We start from the raw sequence: 18,452 nt of genomic DNA, 5'->3' as shown, positions 1-18,452 counted from the left end.
AGTGAACCAGCTGCAGATGTGGCGTACTGTACATCATGACAATGCACCCATGGACATGTATAATGAAAATTCTTCTGGAGTCTGATTCTGGCTTGGTGATTACAGGGCTAAGATTATACTGTTCTAAAATGAAGCTGACATTTTAAAGAGGCACTAGGAGATCTCTTTCTGTTGTTTTTCTCTCTTGCTCTAGTAATCTCGTTCATGATTGATTATTTTTTTTCCCAAAGTCACATTGTTATAGTAAGCTTTGGAAACAAAGCTGAATCCTTTCAGATAAAATAATGTTATTAATGATTAGTAGATGAGTAATACCATTTAAAGGAAAATAAATATTCTATGCTGAACAAAAGGTGCATATCTCAATGCTAATTCTCTTGCAGGAATATCAGGTATAGCCCTAGTGACAGTCATAAGAAGGCTAATATTTGTTTCAGTTAATTTAATAGTGAAAATTCATCTGAATTTCTATCTTCAATATACAGTACATTATACAAACACTATATAGATTATGTGTTTGAAGATGTTTCTCTCTTTTGTGAAAATCTAGAGGCGTTCCTGGCTCAGTGAAGTTTCTTGTAGAATCTATTTGCAGTAATTTTCCATTTGGTAATGAGTATGCTAGCTTTTTAAAGGAACAGCTTCACAGAGACAACTTATGTGTCTGAATATGAATGTAGGATGATGGTGAAGTTTACAGCATTTCCTCCATATACCACCTGATGATCTGTCAGTAGTGTTTAAAACATTGATCCACGACCTCTGCTCTCAGTTGGGAGGGTGAGTCTCTGTATTTGAGGGTGAGTCCCAGCAGTGCTTTCTACAAGCAAATTTTTATTTTGTTTTGTTTCATTTTGAACACATTTTGAAGTTTCTGGATATTAAACGCATTGTGCAGGATGGTTTTGGAGAATAAATACCAAAGGGCTGCTAACAATATTAAGAGGCTTCTTTTAAAAAATAGTATGGATTTTCTGAGCAAAAAACATTTTTATGGTGCTTAGTTCCTATCTGTAATTGGTGTATTAGCACACGATGGAGCTTTATGTTGAGTATTTAAAGGTCTTACAATATGAGCACAAATGAAGATGCCTAGAACCACGCCCACACATGTAAATCTTTGACCTTCACAGAATAACCTTGAGAGCATTCAATAGTATGAATCTTTTTGCAAGAATGAGCAGATACAGTTCAGAATGCCTGTATTATTACTAGCATTTAATGGAACTTAGGTCCATTGACTTTATATGGTACGTTTATCTTAGCACAGATTTTTTTTTTTTTCTTTCCCCCTTCAATCAAATATAGAACTTGTTTCTCTCCAACACATAATAAAAAGCCTTGAAGTAGCAACATTAGGCTTAGGATTTTTTTTTTTTTACTTTCTCTGTGTTTACAACCTTAAAATTTCAAAGCAGTCCATAAAGGGAAAGATCTGCAACTGAATCCTACTGAATTCCTCTTGGGATCAATTTGAAACACAGGTGAAATTATCAGCATGCATTTGGCTGACAAATTCCGTGTTTGAGGATAGAGGTATCCATAATGTTAATTTCATGCCCTTTACATTTAAAATGTCTTCTTTTGAGCACAGTAAAGTTCACTTGTCATTTTGGAATTAAAGGTGAGGGTGGCAGGGGAAGAACCAAAAGAACTCGCTTTTTTGCCAAATGATGCCATTCACCTTGCAGTCTGGAAGTCTTTGTCACAGCATTTATAGCGATTTTCATTTTAATTGCCTCCATTTCTGTAGATATCCTTGCAAAGTTTGGCATGGCTTGCAGCTGAGTGATTCCTTTCCCCACCTCACGCTCTGAACCTATTTTGTTTTGCTAATCCATGTGCCTGCTGCAGGCATCATGTCTATATCCTCTCCTCCTGCCTTCTGCCCCGCAGCGAGATGACATGACAGCGCAGTTTAACCAGATGAGCTTAAGTCGTCAATCATCAGGAGACAACCCCGAGTCGCCCTCTGGCCCCGTGTACCCCTCGCCGATCCTGCAGCAGCCTGCCCAGCAGACAGGTTACATCATGGCCTCCCCAAGCCAGCAGCTTCCCCCGGGAGGCTTCACGGGTTCGGGACCCCCGGTGTCCCAGCAGGTGCTGCAGCCGCCGCCGCCGCCCCAGGGCTTCGTGCAACAGCCACCGCCACCCGCTCAGGTAGGCAAAACCTTCCCTGCCACTTCGCGCCCTTCGCAACATCAGGAAGGGAATAGAAATTCCAGATATTGTTTATTTTTCCCCCTGGTAAAAGTCTGGCAGATCTTTAGGCAGCGGGATACTTGCAAAGCCTCTATCGTTCCCTGGGTTTCATCAGCTCCTTCCCTCTCCTCAAAACGTTTTCTGAACATATGTTCGTACTCCGTGACACATCTGCACATGAATATGAAGGAGGAGGGTGAGTAAATGCCCACACTCCTTTTTCCCTGTGCATGTGCTGAAAGAGCAAAAAGCACATCAGCCCAGGTAGTCGTTAATCATATTTAATTGACTTGAACATGTGAGGTGTCACAGATCAGTAATTTTAACTGTCTTCCTGAAGACTGATTATGTTTTACTGTTCACTACCAAACATCTCTGCTTGTCTCCTGGGTACCTTTACAGAATATTGAAAGTGATTACTGTCAAAAAGTAAAATGCACAGATGACTTTCTGGCCAATTTTCAAGGCATACACATTAAAAAGACAAATTTCTTTATCCAATTATAAATAACTTCATTTAAATTCTACTTTAAATGGTATTAATAGCATTTCTCTTGTTTCCATTTTATCCTTTGGAAGAAAAAAATGCAAAAATAAAGTAGAAAACTTCACAATTTCTTTTAATATAAATTTATTGTAAACCAAATTGGAAGGGTTTGGTTTTTGCTTACTTCTTCTCACTGAAAATCTCCACTTGTGTTTATTAATGGAATTCGGTATTGACATAGGAATGAAGAATTTTTACTGTTACAGTGCTTTAAGTGGGCTAAGGATCCAGTTAATTAGATCACTAATTAACAATAAAAGAAATCTGAAGACAACTGGATGCTGACATCCCATAGAGAACCGTGCAATCCATATTTTCTGTGATTAAAAAATATGTAGTTTTGTTTTCTGAAAGAAGGCTTGACAAAATCAAGTTTGAAGGAGCTGAAGTTCAATATAATGTGATTTCTTTTACAAAAAATTTAAAATATTGCTAGAACAGTATTGGTAGGAAAATATTTCAGTTTGCCAAATGTAGCAGGCTTGTTGTTGTTTAAAATTTGGGAGAAAAGAATGTCCTAATGAGCAGAATTCCCTGATGAATCCATCCTCCTATCTAGATTGTGTCTCCTAAATAGAGGCTGTCCAGGCTTTAGTCCTCATGTACAACCCCCAGTGTTTACCAGCATCATTTATTCCAACCTCACAACATTTGTAGTGACCCAGGGAAATGTGAGCACCATGTTCTACAGGCTGCCACCACAGCAGGCACTGACGTTTCCCAGCTCTGCCAGCCAGGGTTTGCTGTGGGAGTTGAATGGGCTGCAGGATGGTGCTGCCTGTCCTGACAGGAACCCCACATCACTCCTCACCCCCTTGGGTGAGGCCAGATGTTCAGCTCACCCTGGGGTCCCTGCTAGATCTGCCTTGGTTGGCGTTGCATGGGCTGCTTTGTGTGGGTTTGCCCACTGTAGGACCAGTACAGTGCTGGTGTGTCTAATGGTCACTGTGTCTCTGTCCGTACCCCAGCGGCTTTCCTCCTATATTTTAACAAAGTGGAAAGTTACTGACAGCAGAAAAATATCTTTTGGCTTTGCAACAACTTCAGTTATTCACCGAGGAATGGTTTTTCCTCGGGGGGAGATGTAAAAAGGTGAGAAATTCAATGCTGTAAGCTTCCTCTGGTTCTGCAGATAACATCCATCTCCAGCTTGTTGCTGTTCCAAAAAATCCTCATCAGATACCTGTGGTAGAGGCCACGGCAGGGTTTAGGGCCTGCTGTCCATGCCCCTCTCCCTTGAAAACATAGTGGCCTTGGTCTGCCAGAAGGGAGAGAGGGAAACCACTCTCTGCATCTGCATGCACAGAGTTTCTGATTCACACGTCAAGTTTTATCTCATTCACTTCAGTCCTACAAAGTGGTTTGGATACTACACGCAGCACATAGATGGCAAATTGGGGATCCCTCTTATAAAAAGATAAGAATGAATCCTTGGGAAATAGTAGTTCTTCTGCCCTGAGAGCTTAGCTTTCTGTACATGGCAGGTAGGTCCCAAATCCTTGTTGTGCCAGTGGCACAGCTTCACTGTGGCAGTGGCTGTTGTCAGCCTGAGTCAGCTGTTGTTTCTTTTTGGGGCTTGATGTAATAGTAAGGCTGCTCTCAGACACCATAGCAGGCGGTCTGAGGCAGGCTCTGGGAATAAGAGAAAGCAATAAAGATGGTAATGGAAGCAAAACATTATGTGATGCATTAATCAATGCAATGCAATCAATGTAAAAGCATTTTTATATCTTAAATGTTGCTATTGAATTTATACCAGTATAAAAGAGGCATGACTTTAATGGCTAATTAGTTCCTGTAAATGCACTGCTGATAAGGTTGGCTGTGATACCCTTGCATGCTATTGGAAAATAGCAGTGAAAACTTGGGTGGAGATCATGTGAGTATGATCATTTCCTTTAGGAGCTGAAAGGAGGAGAAAGAAATGCTTCAAGCCTACACACCCAATGGTACTGCATTTAAATCACTAGCTTTTCTATTAAAGTTCAGTTAAATGTGGGTCTACAGCTGCTCTCCAAGATTCTTTCTCCCAGTCTGTATTAAAGCAGAAGCAGACTGAGTTTGAAATGACAAGCCTAAGAGGTGGTGAAAGAAACCTTTGGATTTCTTTTTTGCTTCTTGTTTCATCACAGGTATTCCCCAGCCTGACAATAAAGTCATCATTTTATAAACTGAAAATAAGAATTTCTCTTTGTTCAGCCAGTAAGGAAAAACAAACAAACAAAAACAAACAAAAATAAAAACAACCCCAAAACCCCAAAAAAAAACCCAAATCCTAAACATTACCTGTGGTTTTCTGAATGGGATTTTTAGCGGCAAATGCCTGTTTGCTTTCTATCATAAATATCAAACATATATATCTTTGCTTTCTTTATTTTCAATTTTCTTCTCTTTCTCATAGTTTTTCTGTAGCATTAATGGACCAAACATTTTAACAAGAGTCCACATTGTGCTTTGTAGTACTTTTATCAATGGCACTTGTCGTTACCTCTGCAAATGAAGAAGTGGAAAAAACGTGAATATTATGTCAGTGGGAAAGGATATCCTCCCTTAAAAGTTATTTTCACCTCTTACTTAGTCTTTCTGGAAGCTATACTGGCAAAATGATATCCAAAAGTGAGATGGCGTGAATTCTTGGAGAGGCCTGGAGATGTAATTTACATGTTGAGGGATTTTTCACCTGAATTAATTTTGTGTCATCATTAATTTTATGTCATCTTTAATCATCTGTCTCTTTGCAGAAGCCTTCTCCTTGAGAGTCTGTAATCACCCTAAGACAAAATCTTTATTCATAGCATATCTCCTCTAGGAAGCTTGTTATGAAGAAGGCTGGGGAGTCACTGCAAATGAGCAGGGCTTTCCTTGATGATCTTTGAAAATTATATTAGAGGACATCTTACAAGGCATTACTTTTTGTCACCTGCTAGTGAAATTATTATGGAGGAGGCAGGGAGGAAAAGACCTTGAAGAATGACTGATCCCTGTCAGTTAGATATTGGGAAGAAATGGCACCTTCACGTGTCTCTGCATCACTGGGGTTTCTCTTGTCTTCTTCACTCCCATTTATGTGCCTGCATCAATTGTGTTAGCAGTGGCGTCAGCATCTGGCTGAAGGTGCTAGTCCAAGCTTTTCTGGGTATCAGCTGTGTTAAGAGAAGGTAGGGTACCAGTCTGATGTCTGAATCAAGCTGTAAGTCAGTAGGGAGGCAGTTTATGGAAGTAAAATCATCCTGAAGTGTGTGTGGACTCCTGTTCCTGCCACGAGGAAATAATCAGTGTACCAGTGAATTTCATGGGTGCTGCTGGAGAGCAGCCAGAGAGACACCCAGCCTCCTAACAGGTTCCAGACTGTATGTGGACAGGACAAAGCAGAAAGCCAACGCTGCACTGAGTCTCTGTACATCATCTAGGGACAAAGCACATTAGAAAGAGGAAAAAGTAATGTCTGACTGTGCCAGTTCATGAGCGTCTCTGAAGTGACACGCCTAGTCCTGTTACAATTGAAGTTAAAGTGTTGTATAGGAGGGAAAAATTAGAATGCAGTGGTCAGCCTACAAACAAGGTAATTACTAAAAATCATACTAAAAATTATTTTTCACAGTGTCAAGGAGTAAGATCAAAAAACTATGCTTTTAGACTAAAGAAGGTGACATTTATTTAGGTTAGGGTCTTAGAAGCGCATTTTTTTGTACATTTATTTTATTTTTAGGGTGACTATTGGCATGTTTGTTAGTGCTACGGAAACCTTCTTGTCCTGTAAATAAAATGTTTTACAAGCAAAAGGTTGAAGGTTAGGTTGTGCATTTCATATGGGAATGCAACTAAAGTATAATTTGGCATATTGATTGTCTGCTAAACAGATGTAATGTTTTCTTGTTGAAGAGTACATAAGTAAATGTTTTAGTATCACTGATGTGGTGAGAAACAAAAAAATTCAAGAGGATCAGAGTAGATGATGTAAGTGATACTTGTTATCTCTGATCTCTCTAATTCCAGTGTTCACCAAAGTAGAATCAGAAAAGAAAAATAACATTTCAGCTACTGACACAGAGATGTACTCAAGATAAATGGAATGGATCCTTCCAATCCCCTCAAGCATAGAACTGTATTAGACCATGTCTATATTTTACATCAAACCCTTCTTTTAATGTGTGAGCTTTAAAAAAAAAACAACTGACCCCCCCAACAAACAAAAAATGAACAAATAAAACCAAAAACAACCAAAAAATACACATACAAAAAACCACCAAAAGCCAAACCTCTTGTTTTCATGTTGTGTGTGTGTGACTGTTTAATTCTTCCATTAATCTTTATAAGTGAAATAATTTATTTTTTTACCCTGCTACTACTAACCATTTTTTCATGCTGATAGATTGCACTCTCATAAACTTTTAAGTGGGTTGCATAACAAATGTACTCCAACGAATTGAGAAAATGAGAACAAGGGAGACAACCCTTTGACTAATGCTGAGGATTTATGTGTATGGTAAAAATAAATAAGTGTATGCTTCAGTTTATATATTTGTGCTCAGCATGTTTAACTATAAACCTGACTTCAAAACAGATTCTTCAGGTTATGTTTTAAGGTTAATACCTAAAGAATCATCTCCCAAGAGATAATTCTCATTATTCTCAAATGTTCATGTATTTTTAAATGTCTAGGGGCTTGTCTGCAATGGAAAATGAGGAAGTTTAGGACAGATCAAATAAATCCTTTAAGTGAGATTAAGCTGCTGGCAGAAAAGTTAGAGTATTTCCACAGGGGTTTAATATTCTTCAGTTTGTCGAATATGTTAATAGAAAATAAAGAATATTTGAAAGAATGTCTGTTCTGTTCCCCCTGCTCCAAGGCTGGTAAACTATTTGCATTGATTTGACTTAGAGTGGGCCTCCTCATTTCTTTCAAGCCTCCTGTAGTGGAGTGTTGCTGAGAACAATCAGCTGTCCACAAGATGAGTTTATTACACTAAACTTTCCTGATCCATAGTTTCTACTGCTTTAAAGCATGCTTTTAAACATGTGGGTCCACTATCCTATTCCTTGTGGCTTTTCTTTGCAGAGAAACAAATTCTTAGTGGTGGTGTCCATTCTACAAAGGCATTTTGCTGTTTGGGTTTTTTTTTTTACATTAGTCACAAAACAAATGGCTTGAGGGCAGGCTGTAGCCATTAGGTGTCACTTGGTATTATCTGGAGGCTTGCAACATTTTCCAGTCAAAACCTTGTTTTTCTCATACTTTTTTGAATCAGGCTTATACAAGCAGAGAGATGGGGAAAAAAGTCAATTGCTTGAAAAGAAAAATTAATAGACCTTGAAGAATGAATGGGTTCAGACTCTTGATTGACAGATGCTGTTGACTGTCAGTCGATCTGTAGGATTAACTTCACCAACATCACCCAGTCCAGCTTTGTTAATCCTAATTCTTCTCTCACCACAGTTACACATTCAGTAGGCTTCTACTTGCCCAAGTAGCAATCCATGGCCTATTCTTGCCTAGTCTTTTGTGTCTGTGCCATTTTTATTTTTTTTTTTCCTCATCTGAGACTGGAAATTTTTCAAGGAAATTCTAACTACTGTCCTAGCAGTCTTGTCTCTGTCCCTGCCAACTTTATGGGTGATCAGGTTGAATGATCCGTATCAGGAATTTTTCTTCCATGCAAATGAAAGTGGCAAAAATCTTGTTTTTGCATGAAAAAAATAAAAGCATTTGGTCTGACTGTGCATATGTCTACGTAGGATAAATGCCATGCACAAAGTGAGAAAAAAATTGTATGATTTATTAAGAAATGCTGACAGCTGTGGCAGAAGTTGTGAGAGAAGCAATGTTCTCCCAAGCCTGTGTCTCTTGCAGTCTGTTCATACCATACATTGCCAAACTCTATCAGATGCCTACAGTATCCCTGACAGCTGAAAATGAAAAATTTTGAGTGCTTTGAACTTGTGAAGGGTCAGTTGAAAACTGTTTAGCTCAAATGTCTCAGTAACAGTGGTGTGGCATGTATAGGAAAAATCTTTTGCTCCAGTCACCCTCAAAATTTCATGTTCACCTGTCTGATAAGGAGATGTAGTACACACTTCTCTATAATGACAATAATAATAGGAAAAAAAGAAGCACATCTAGCAGAGCTGATGCCTACACTCAGTTCCTGCAAGAAAACAGTTATGATTGTTTTTTGAGCTGTAATTGTTTTCACACCAAGAGAAAGAAAGGCTTTAGAGGGAAATGTTCATGTAAGGAGGGTTGTACCTGTTAAACAGAAGCATCAATCTGATAATTTCCTTACAAGTGCACACACTCCACGTTGCTCTTCACCTTGTTTCTACATATTTGTACTCCAGGCCACTCCTTGCTTTGACTGGACCATTTTCTCCAGAGCTCCTTTAGTGGTTCAACATGCAGTCTGTATGTGTTATGTTGATACAGAAGGTGTTGTTTGCAGCCATTTTTCTGCAGCTTTTGATATTTTACTGTGATAAAATGTTATTGTGATATTTTTTCTTTGGTATATACATGTAGCTTTTTATGAATCCTAGATGTTTTTTTTCTCTTTCAATTAATTTTTTTTCCTATTTCTTAAAGTATCTGAAAGTAAATGTGAGCGCTGATAGCCCTTTTCCTAGCACAGCTGAAAGCAAGCAGCAACTCTTGAGAGACAGGAGGCAAACCTCTTCTCTTGATTGCTGTTACCACTAATATGCTTGACTTGAACTCCTGCTCCCCCCGCTGCTTTGTTCCATTTTATGAATCTTTGATCTCCTGAGTTTACTGTTCTCTTTCTTTGCAGATGCCAGTGTATTACTACCCATCTGGTCAGTACCCTACCTCAACAACTCAGCAGTACAGACCCATTGCCTCAGTTCAGTACAACGCACAGCGGAGTCAACAGATCCCCCAGACTGCCCAGCAAGCAGGTATGTACATCTGGTACTCGTTCCTTCAGCTGCTCGCAGTGCCCTTGCAGGTGAAACCTGTTGCTTGTGCTCTGATTGAGCAGCAGAGGAGAAAGCCGGTTGCTGCTCTGTTTGAAAATACGGTGAAAATTACAAATTGAGAAACCTTTCGCTTGTACATCCCAAGCGATGGAAGAGCAGGGGTTGCATGCTGCATCCCTGCCGTCCTGCATGCCGTGCTGCTGTGTCCTCAGTGTCCATGCTCCAAGTGGCTGGGCACAGAGAGAGCTGAGAGGCAGCTGGCGTGAGCAGTCACCCTGCACGTTCAAGCCAAGCACCGTGGCTGCCCTCCATCACGGAAACTCCTCGAGTGTTCGTATCACCCTGCGTGGTGGACAGGTCTGCAGGGCTGCGGAAGGGGCCGGTTGTGCTCCAGCACCTGGTGCTGTCCCCGGGCTGGGGAGCAGCAAGGCTGTGTGTTTGGTGGCCGTCGGGAGCGGCCGCCCGCAGCGCCGTGCGGCTGGAAGGGGGGCCGTTACACTGTAAGAGAGTGAGTAGCAGGTCTCACAGTGAACCGGTCTCTTTTCCTGCTGTGTCATGCCACTCCTGATTGACTCCAGAGTAAGAGGGGCAGAGGAGGGAGAGCTGGGATGCTGCGTGTTGGGAGAGAGCAGGAATTGTGGTTGGCAAGGAGTTGTCGCGTTTCAAGGGAATAAACAATTCTGGTGTTTGAGATTTATTTTTATTTATTTATTTTTTTTATTTATTTTCTGTCTGTTTCTTTAGTGCACGCCTTCCCTCATAGGGTGTCTCAAAAAAGCTACTCCAGGCGTAGGGGGAGGAGGCAGAGGGGTGGGTTTTGTTTTTCCAGACGTGCCAGGTAGAACAAAGCATTCATCATTCGATCTCAGTTTGGCAGAAACCCTTTAGAATGGCAAAGCAGGTTCCCTGCAAAAGCCTTGATATGAAAGTCATTTAAGATGCAAGTCAAGAGCCCAGACACGAGATGTGAACAAGACATATGGGGTCATCCAGCTTGTCAACCTATCTCCGTAATGTGACTGCTGGCAATTTTGTTCCACTCTCTCAGGCGCTCAGGGAGACAAAGGCACAGCAAACACAGCTATAACTAAGCAATTCATTACTTTTTTTTATGCTGTTCTGTGTTCTAATAAAATTGGTGACATTTTGGTCGGTGTCAGTGGTGACTGACTGTGTCTGCTTTCATACCTTCATATTGTACATTCCTGAGAGAGAAGAGGGTGAAGTATTGCACAAAGGTCATCTGTCTCTTCTAGCTTCTCCTGCTTGACAGTCTGGTACCATATTTATTATCTCTGTATAGTGGATCCTTGAAACAAAGTGCAAATCAACTTAGATGACATTATCTGGATCTACTGTGTTATTATAAAACCGTATTTATCCATTTAATGCTACATCTATAGCCTAGTGGAGATTAATGGTAAGTGATACGCACAAGAGGTGGTCTGAAGTATGAGTGATCTTCTAGAGAAGATACAGCTGTGTGAAAATCCTAGTTTTAAAGATATATATTGTAGCACAGGAGCTGTTATGTGTGAGTGCAGACAATGCATAGATGCAAATGCTAATTTTGTTTCAGTGTTTACTGCATCGTTTTCCTTACATGTTTGGAAAACATGAGTCAAGGAGTTTGTGTAAAATCTCTAGCGCATCAGTCTTTCCCTGCAATTCACTCTTTCAGCTGCCTGCTCTGTTGGAAGCATTATTTTTATCTCTTGTTTAAAAATGAAAACATTGTGCCTACAGTTTAGACTCCCTGCTGTGGCGATGATTTTAAGTGTTTAGCTATTCTCAGATCTCGAGACATGTCTGAGAACAATTTTGCAAGCTGGTTCATCCGTTTGGCCTCTGATACATCCTCTCTCCCCTAGTCACGGTCCCAGCGTGTGGTAAGTGTGACAGGAAGCAGACTGTAGTTCCCTACAGGTCTTGTCTTGGAGGTGGTATAAGAATCGTTCAGATTTATGTTCCACTGCATCTCTTGGTATTTGGGAAACAAATAGCTGTGTATTACCAGAAAATAGCAATGAACAAACAAGTGTTTCAGATTACTGCTGTCCTTCCCACACAGACTTAGCTTCAGATCAGAGCATGAGGAGCCAGAGATAACAAGGGGCCCGAAGAAGAAGTTACGATGGAAAATAGTGAAACAGAGTGTAGTACGGGAGTGCTGAGGACGGGAAGGGTGAACAGATGGGAAGGAGGCAGATGAGAAGATGATTTCTGAAATGGTTTCCCCAAAGACCTCGCATCACTTGCTGCTGCTTTGGCGAGAGGACAGCTGCAGACAGGCCCGTGGGAGCCTGGCTGGCTGCCTGGACCTGCCGGCTGGCTCCTACGGCAGGGTGAGCAAGAGGCAACCTCAGCCTGGCAGCTCAGGAAATATTTCATTAAAATTAAGTTTTCCTGCCTGCAGGAACTTTTGGAAACTCTCAAAGCAACAACAAGGAGTTCAGATCTTATTTCCCCTACTTTGGGATGCAGAGGTCAAAGTTTGATCCAATATTGGCAATTTGTTTTCATTTTTGTTAGAAAAGGTCTCTTCTGGATGAAGCGATATTGATGTCTTTTACAGCAGACAGCCAAAGTAAAATGTCTGCACAGCATCTGTGGTGGCTGAGGGAGCCTGTACTCTCTCGTGGCTTTGGAAGGAGAGCAGTATTGACTTAAAATGGTTCCAGGGCAGAAAAAAGGATGAGCTCACCTAAAATTAGATTAGAGCTCTGGCAGCAATAAATCATTTGGAGAGAAGGCTGAAAACATTTTGTGTGTTTATTTACCTTATTTATTTTTATTTGCATACATGCTGGCTTATGTGAGAACCTAAGTGACCCATTTCTGGCAGAAGCCTAGAACAAACAGTGTCCTCCATGACGATTTTTGTACAAATGTCTGCCACTTGAATTACGTTCATTGCTGTTCAAGCCAAAATGTGGTATCACTGTAAACAGAAATACTTCCGTTTCACTCATGCCATTGTTGCTCTTCTTCATTATGCTTTTTCTGCACCATTTTTGTGTTCAGAGCTGCTCAGTGCAAATCTTTTCAGTGTTGCCACTGGGTGGGGCCAGGGTTGAGCTGGTGTCTGTCACACCATGGCATATGAAGGACGTCATGGGTGGATTCTTATGGTGTGTTTAGGCAGGTATTCTCAAAAACAAGGTGCTCATTTTTCAAACTGTTTGGGTATGTTGCTGTTATCTATTTCTGCACTCTGTAACAGGTGACACTGTGAAGTGCCTGGGAGATAATATTATTTCTGTATTTTCATCTAGCAGTACTCTGTGAATTACATATCTAACATCATCAGTATTTCATTCTTCAGTAATTATCTCTATTTTGATAGACTTATCCTAGTTACTGTCTGAGTAGAAAAATAGAGATGTATTGCTGATAAATCAGTAATTATTTCTATTTTCTCATGATAGAAGAAGACAGCAATGTGTTATTTTCTATCTGTGTCTCTATTTTCTTCCATTTTAGCAAATGCTCAGCACTTAGAGGATTTTTCATCTCTGAAGTGCTTCATAAGTATGAGCAGGATAAATACATAAGTATTATCTTTGGATGCGCAACTGTTCTTATTGCTGTTCACAAATGAACAAGCTGCAACAAATTATTTTTTTTCTTCTTTGGCTCATTGTTGTATGTTTGCCTCGTGTTCCGGATAATTTCAGAGCGCAACAGAAATTTTATGGATAAAATAATATTTATCTTCTTGCTTGGGCCTAATTCTAAGAGGCTGTTAGCTTGATTTATCATGCAGTTGTAAGGTAAAAGTCTGTGGAGTGTTTTGCATCAGCAATGAAATAATCTTTTGAGGAGATTAAAGCTAAGATCTATAGTATTTTGATAGTAAGTTTTCCTGCCAAAAGTTTACACTATATTATTTCCAGAAAAAATAAGAGGCTATTTGACATAATTTGTTGTTCTGTAATCCTGGCAATTAATGTAATGATTTTAGGATTTCTCATACATTCAGGAGTCAACAAATAACGCCATTACAACCTATTTCAGGGCCCAGATATCATAAGAAGCCTCAGAGAGCATAGGAAATCTCTCTATTTTTTTTCTAAAAGCAATATATTTGTTTGTGTAGAGTAGGAAAAGAAAGTTCTTTTGTGAGGAAAGTATGTATTTACATAGTCTGAATGTACAGTCCCTTCTTAATCAGTATTCATGGGTCTTCTGTAAACAGTGAGTGTTTGTCTTGAAGAAAAGGTTTCTTAAGGAGAACAGTATTATACGCCTTTGCAGCTTCCAGTTAAGTAGGAGATTGTCTCTTTAATACATCTCTGAAACAAATTATAAGTTAAGACAAAATGTACTTTAACAGAGTCCATAAATTTGTTTAGGTAGGAATCAAATAGACAATGAAATACTGAATTTTTGCTTAATTTAATCATTTCAGTGTCAGCATAATTGAAGAGTGTTAACTTCAAGCCTCTTTCTTCCTCTTTGTCTTCTGAAAGCATTTGTCACTATAAACTGATACTTAGTGGGAAAAAAAATGGGGGAAGGGAAATGTGCAGTACTAAAAAAAAATTGTTTTGTTATCATGGTCATTAGAGAACCTTATAAAGAAAGATTGCTGCTTTCTACCTTCATTAGCAACCTGACAGGAGCTCATGGTCCATGATGGATTTGTTTGCATAATTCTGTCTATAATTTCTCTGCTTATATAAACATAAACAACTTCAATTTTTAAGTATCTAATTATCTGAAGAAACTATTTCTCTAACAGTAATTGCTTACTGCACTATTGAAACAGATTTGTATGGAAGGTGTCCATCTGTGTTCAGTGCTGTTTTTTTCAGCAGATACTGCTGCTAAAAAGCATTGCAAGGGCAGTGCATCTCATTTTCACAGAGGCTTGACAGGAATGGGAGGGACAGGGCCCTACTGTTCTGGATACTTAAGTGTAATGCTATGCTCATTAATACTGATGGAAGGCTTTGAAATGTAAAATAATTTTTTGAAATAGTAGGATCGGCTCAAGAAGGAGTTTGCAGAAATTTCAATTGGACTAAGTTCAAAACTCTGATCTTGAAGTGATCCACAATGATATTATTAGTTTCTGTTCAAGTATTTTATGTTTAAATTGTCCAGAAGCTTAGAGCTTTACCTACAAGCACGCTTCCATTTAGACAGGATGTCTCAGCCCATGCTACCTGAAGTTTTGTGCTCTGGATTTCATTCTTCCCTCTGCCTGAGGAGGATGCTGTGACTGAATAGTTAATTCAAGACTTTTTGAGAAGCTTCCTGAAAGTCAGGACTGCAGCTAAATTTTTTTTTTCAACTTCTAGTCTTAAAAACACTAAATCCTTTTGTCTTCCTGACATTATGCCATAGCGCTGCACCAGTACTGAACCAGCATTCAACTTTACAGAATATCTGTAATTTAAATTAACAGCAGAATTAATACCATCACACTTCTTACAGCATACCTGACTCTGAAAATTAAAAGGTGAAATCACTCTTGTCAAAAAGCTTTGTTCTTCCTCAAATAACTTGTTTAATTATTCAGCATTCACACCAGGAGAGAGCAAATATTGAGGGAAGAGAACACTGGTAGGTTCAGCAGCTAAAATAGTCTTAAGGCAGGCACTTATTTCTGGGGTTTTTTTCAAGGTTTCACAAATTGTATTCAACTTCTCTAATACTAATTAGAATTTAAGCCATTTCTGACAGCATTTCTAGAGTTTCAGAGTAAAATACAAATTTTTAAATTTTGTTCTAGAGAATGTGTTAGTCTCTTTTTAGTTACTGTACAGGAACAACAGAGAGGGAGGATTTCTAACAGCATTGTACAGTAGATAGAACTTCAAAATAGCCTCTGTAAAAATTATAGAAGGCCACCTTCAAAAATGAAGGTAACACACTAAGGTATTCAACATTGTCTACAAAGAATCTTTGTGTTTCTGTCTTTTCTTTGCCAAAGAGAGTCATACATCATCTCCATTGCTAGTTCTGTGTTAAATCAATGTGCAGCGCTCCCACTTCTTCCCACTTTTACAGCACTGAATAACTGAGAGGTTTATATGATTTCTATTCTAGTCCTTGAGAGTAAAGGCAGATTTCATTATTTTAATTTTTTTTCCCTTTCTGATACCATTCTGATACCATTGGTAGAACTAGCGGAACCCTATCATTGACAGAAATGGTAGAAAACATTTCTGGAGGGGCAGAGGCCATCTCCAGCTCTGCTTCACAGAGTAGGTCTGTAGACTTTAGGGCTCATTTCTCTGTAGCTATTCTGCAGATGAAAGCATGCAACAGGATGCAGAAGTAGAGGACTTTTGGGTCTCAGCTAATAATGCAAAAATATTCTGAACATACACCAGAGATCTGCACTGCGGGAAGGAGGAGCAGGGAGAGCTTTTGCCTCACAGTTGCTATTGATTGAGGGTTTAAGAATCAAAGCACACTTTGCAGTTGTAAAACTCCATAAAACAGGATACATTTTTAGATTGGGATGCAGTAGAAGAATCGTGTGTGAGTATGCTGGAGGAAGGGCCCACAGCATGGGTTCAGTGTTAGGGCAGAGGAACTCAAGAATGATGTTGCAGTATCTGAAGCAGTGCTCTGCTAACCAGTCCTGATACTTTATGAAGTCCCAGTGTCTTTACCTGAATTTTGTTCAGCCTTTGTCACTTTGTCTCTTATTGTTTTCCTAAACTACCTACAAGAACATCATCCCTCTGCAATTGCAGGGATATTTTTATTTTGGCTCACAAACGGTAGTTATATAGAATGTATGAATTTATATAGCAAGTGAGCAATTGTTGAAAGTTCTCCTTTGTTTGTTTGCAAGTGAAATAATGCTGATAGCGTGGGTATGTGAAGGAGGCAGCCTTTGAGTCTTCCCAAAGAAAGCAGCTGGTTTCCTTAGCAACTGGCAAGGATATGTGATACCCCTCCAAATAGTTCTTCACCTCTTCCCCAGGTCCTGCTCTCTGTTGCAGCTCACTCATTATGCACCAGAGCAGAAAGCATTCCTGAAGCATGAGCTAATTGTAATGCATGAGGGCTGGTAGCTGTCACTGGTATTGAACAGAAAATAAAAAAAATTGAATTTGCTGTCTGAGTGTCTGGTTCTAACAACAGCTTGATTATTTCTGTTATTACTAGTAATACATAGCCCCTGCTGAGGTTTCACTTCCAGTGGGTATCTCTGGCATTTGTCATTATGAATGATAAGGATAAACACAGGTTTTCTTGCTGCAGACCCTGGTGAGGGTTCTTTCCTGCCTGATAGGATGTAGATTGAGGAAGGAAGGAGGTGTTTCTTTATTTGGCCTTGGTTGCCAATCTTAAGACTTAGCTGTAAATGCAAGTCATTTTATGCTAATTCACTCCAGAATTGACAAATAGAGCTGCTATTTCTGCCTCTGTTTATGTGTTGGTGGCAAGACATGACTATGACCCAATCAGGAATGTTATTTTCAGGATAGAGACACAAACAAGCAACAATATTCAATATGTTGAACTGCAGCTCCCTGTTCCACAGTGCCCTTTCTTAGGAGTTTGAATCCCTAAGTAATACAACGAATAATGCAATGAGTAATACAACAAGTAATGTAACGAGTAATGGGAAGTTAGATAAGCTTTTACCCCAGTTTCTCTGGAAAGAGCTGAGATTAGAAGTACCTCAACACAGATTTTCATTCTGAAGTTTTTACATATTTAACTTCTACTTTCAATGCAGTTCCCAGGATCCTAGTGTATTGGTTACAAATGTGAGGTTTTGATTACAAATAGTGATATGATTACTGTCATGTAAATGCTTAAGGACAAGGAAAGGAAAAGAAGCCAACCTGTGCAGTAACGATTTTTGTGCTGTAGTCATACCAAGGAGCTATAGCTAGTCTTAAAACACCTCTTTGCTAAGAAATAAATAAATATATATATATATATATATATATATATATATATATATATATATATATATATATATATATATGAAGAAATTTTCTTTTTCACTTCTCAGACCAAGCAGAGACCTTGCATCCAAGGCCAACAGAATGTTAAGGCAACTACCGTGGTGGCCATCCAGTTCAGGGCTATTTTCCACCTCTAAAAAGTGTTTCTTAGCTTAGGTAAATCTGAAAAAGAAAGAAAAAGCTTTTACTGTGGCAGCTGTTTATTCATTCACACCTGTAAAAGGATCTGCATCCAAAGCTCCCTCTGAGTGCTGAAAACAGGAAATGTATTTTTGGCATTGTACATGTAGGATCCCTAAGTATGTTTTCCTAAATGTTAGTGTCAGGAATAATTTGTGAATTTGCAACTGTTTGAATTTCTTATTGTCTTCATTCTCAGTGTTCCTTAGATTTGCTTATACAATGAAAACCCATAACGATCATGAGACATCAGTAGTGGACTTTGCCTATAAATAACCGTAGTCTTTTCCTTGTTGTAAATAATCTCTTTCTGAAGGTCCTTGGGTGTGTGGCATTGCTAAAGGAAAAACAAGATAAAGAAAAAAAAAAAAAGCAGCCATTTCTAAGCAAGCAGATATTTAGGCTCTATATACATTATCCTTGCTCTTTTTGTCAGTCTGTGTTATCAAAACAATTTATTATGTGCTTCAGCACTGTCCTCAGGGCTTCCAAGTAGCATGCTGGTAAAACAGAACATCTTGAATAGCATCTGCTCAACAGTGCTGCATTTCCAGCTTTCTTTTTGTTGAGAGCTACCTTTCATCAGGTACTGAGTCTGCAGGAGTGCAAAAGACTGGATTTTTACAGGTCCTACAAAGGAACCTCCA

General features: G+C 39.4%; 1 protein-coding gene across 16 annotated transcripts in view; it reads left to right on the top strand.

Annotated features, from left to right (window-relative positions):
- ARPP21 (cAMP regulated phosphoprotein 21) overlaps positions 1-18,452 on the top strand; it is a 141,634-nt gene that overhangs the window by 95,180 nt on the left and 28,002 nt on the right. For all 16 annotated transcript variants that reach the window (XM_015617556.3, XM_015617557.3, XM_015617560.3 and 13 more), the window contains 2 exons: positions 1,897-2,160; positions 9,535-9,661. In XM_015617556.3, coding sequence (XP_015473042.1) covers positions 1,897-2,160; positions 9,535-9,661 — 391 coding nt within the window. The remainder of the gene's footprint in view (positions 1-1,896; positions 2,161-9,534; positions 9,662-18,452) is intronic.

The sequence above is a fragment of the Parus major genome, chromosome 2 (genome assembly GCF_001522545.3).
Source record: "Parus major isolate Abel chromosome 2, Parus_major1.1, whole genome shotgun sequence".
In the NCBI taxonomy this organism is placed as follows: Eukaryota; Metazoa; Chordata; class Aves; order Passeriformes; family Paridae; genus Parus; species Parus major.
Note: the sequence above shows the minus strand (reverse complement) of the source record. Positions and strands in the feature narration are given on the sequence as shown.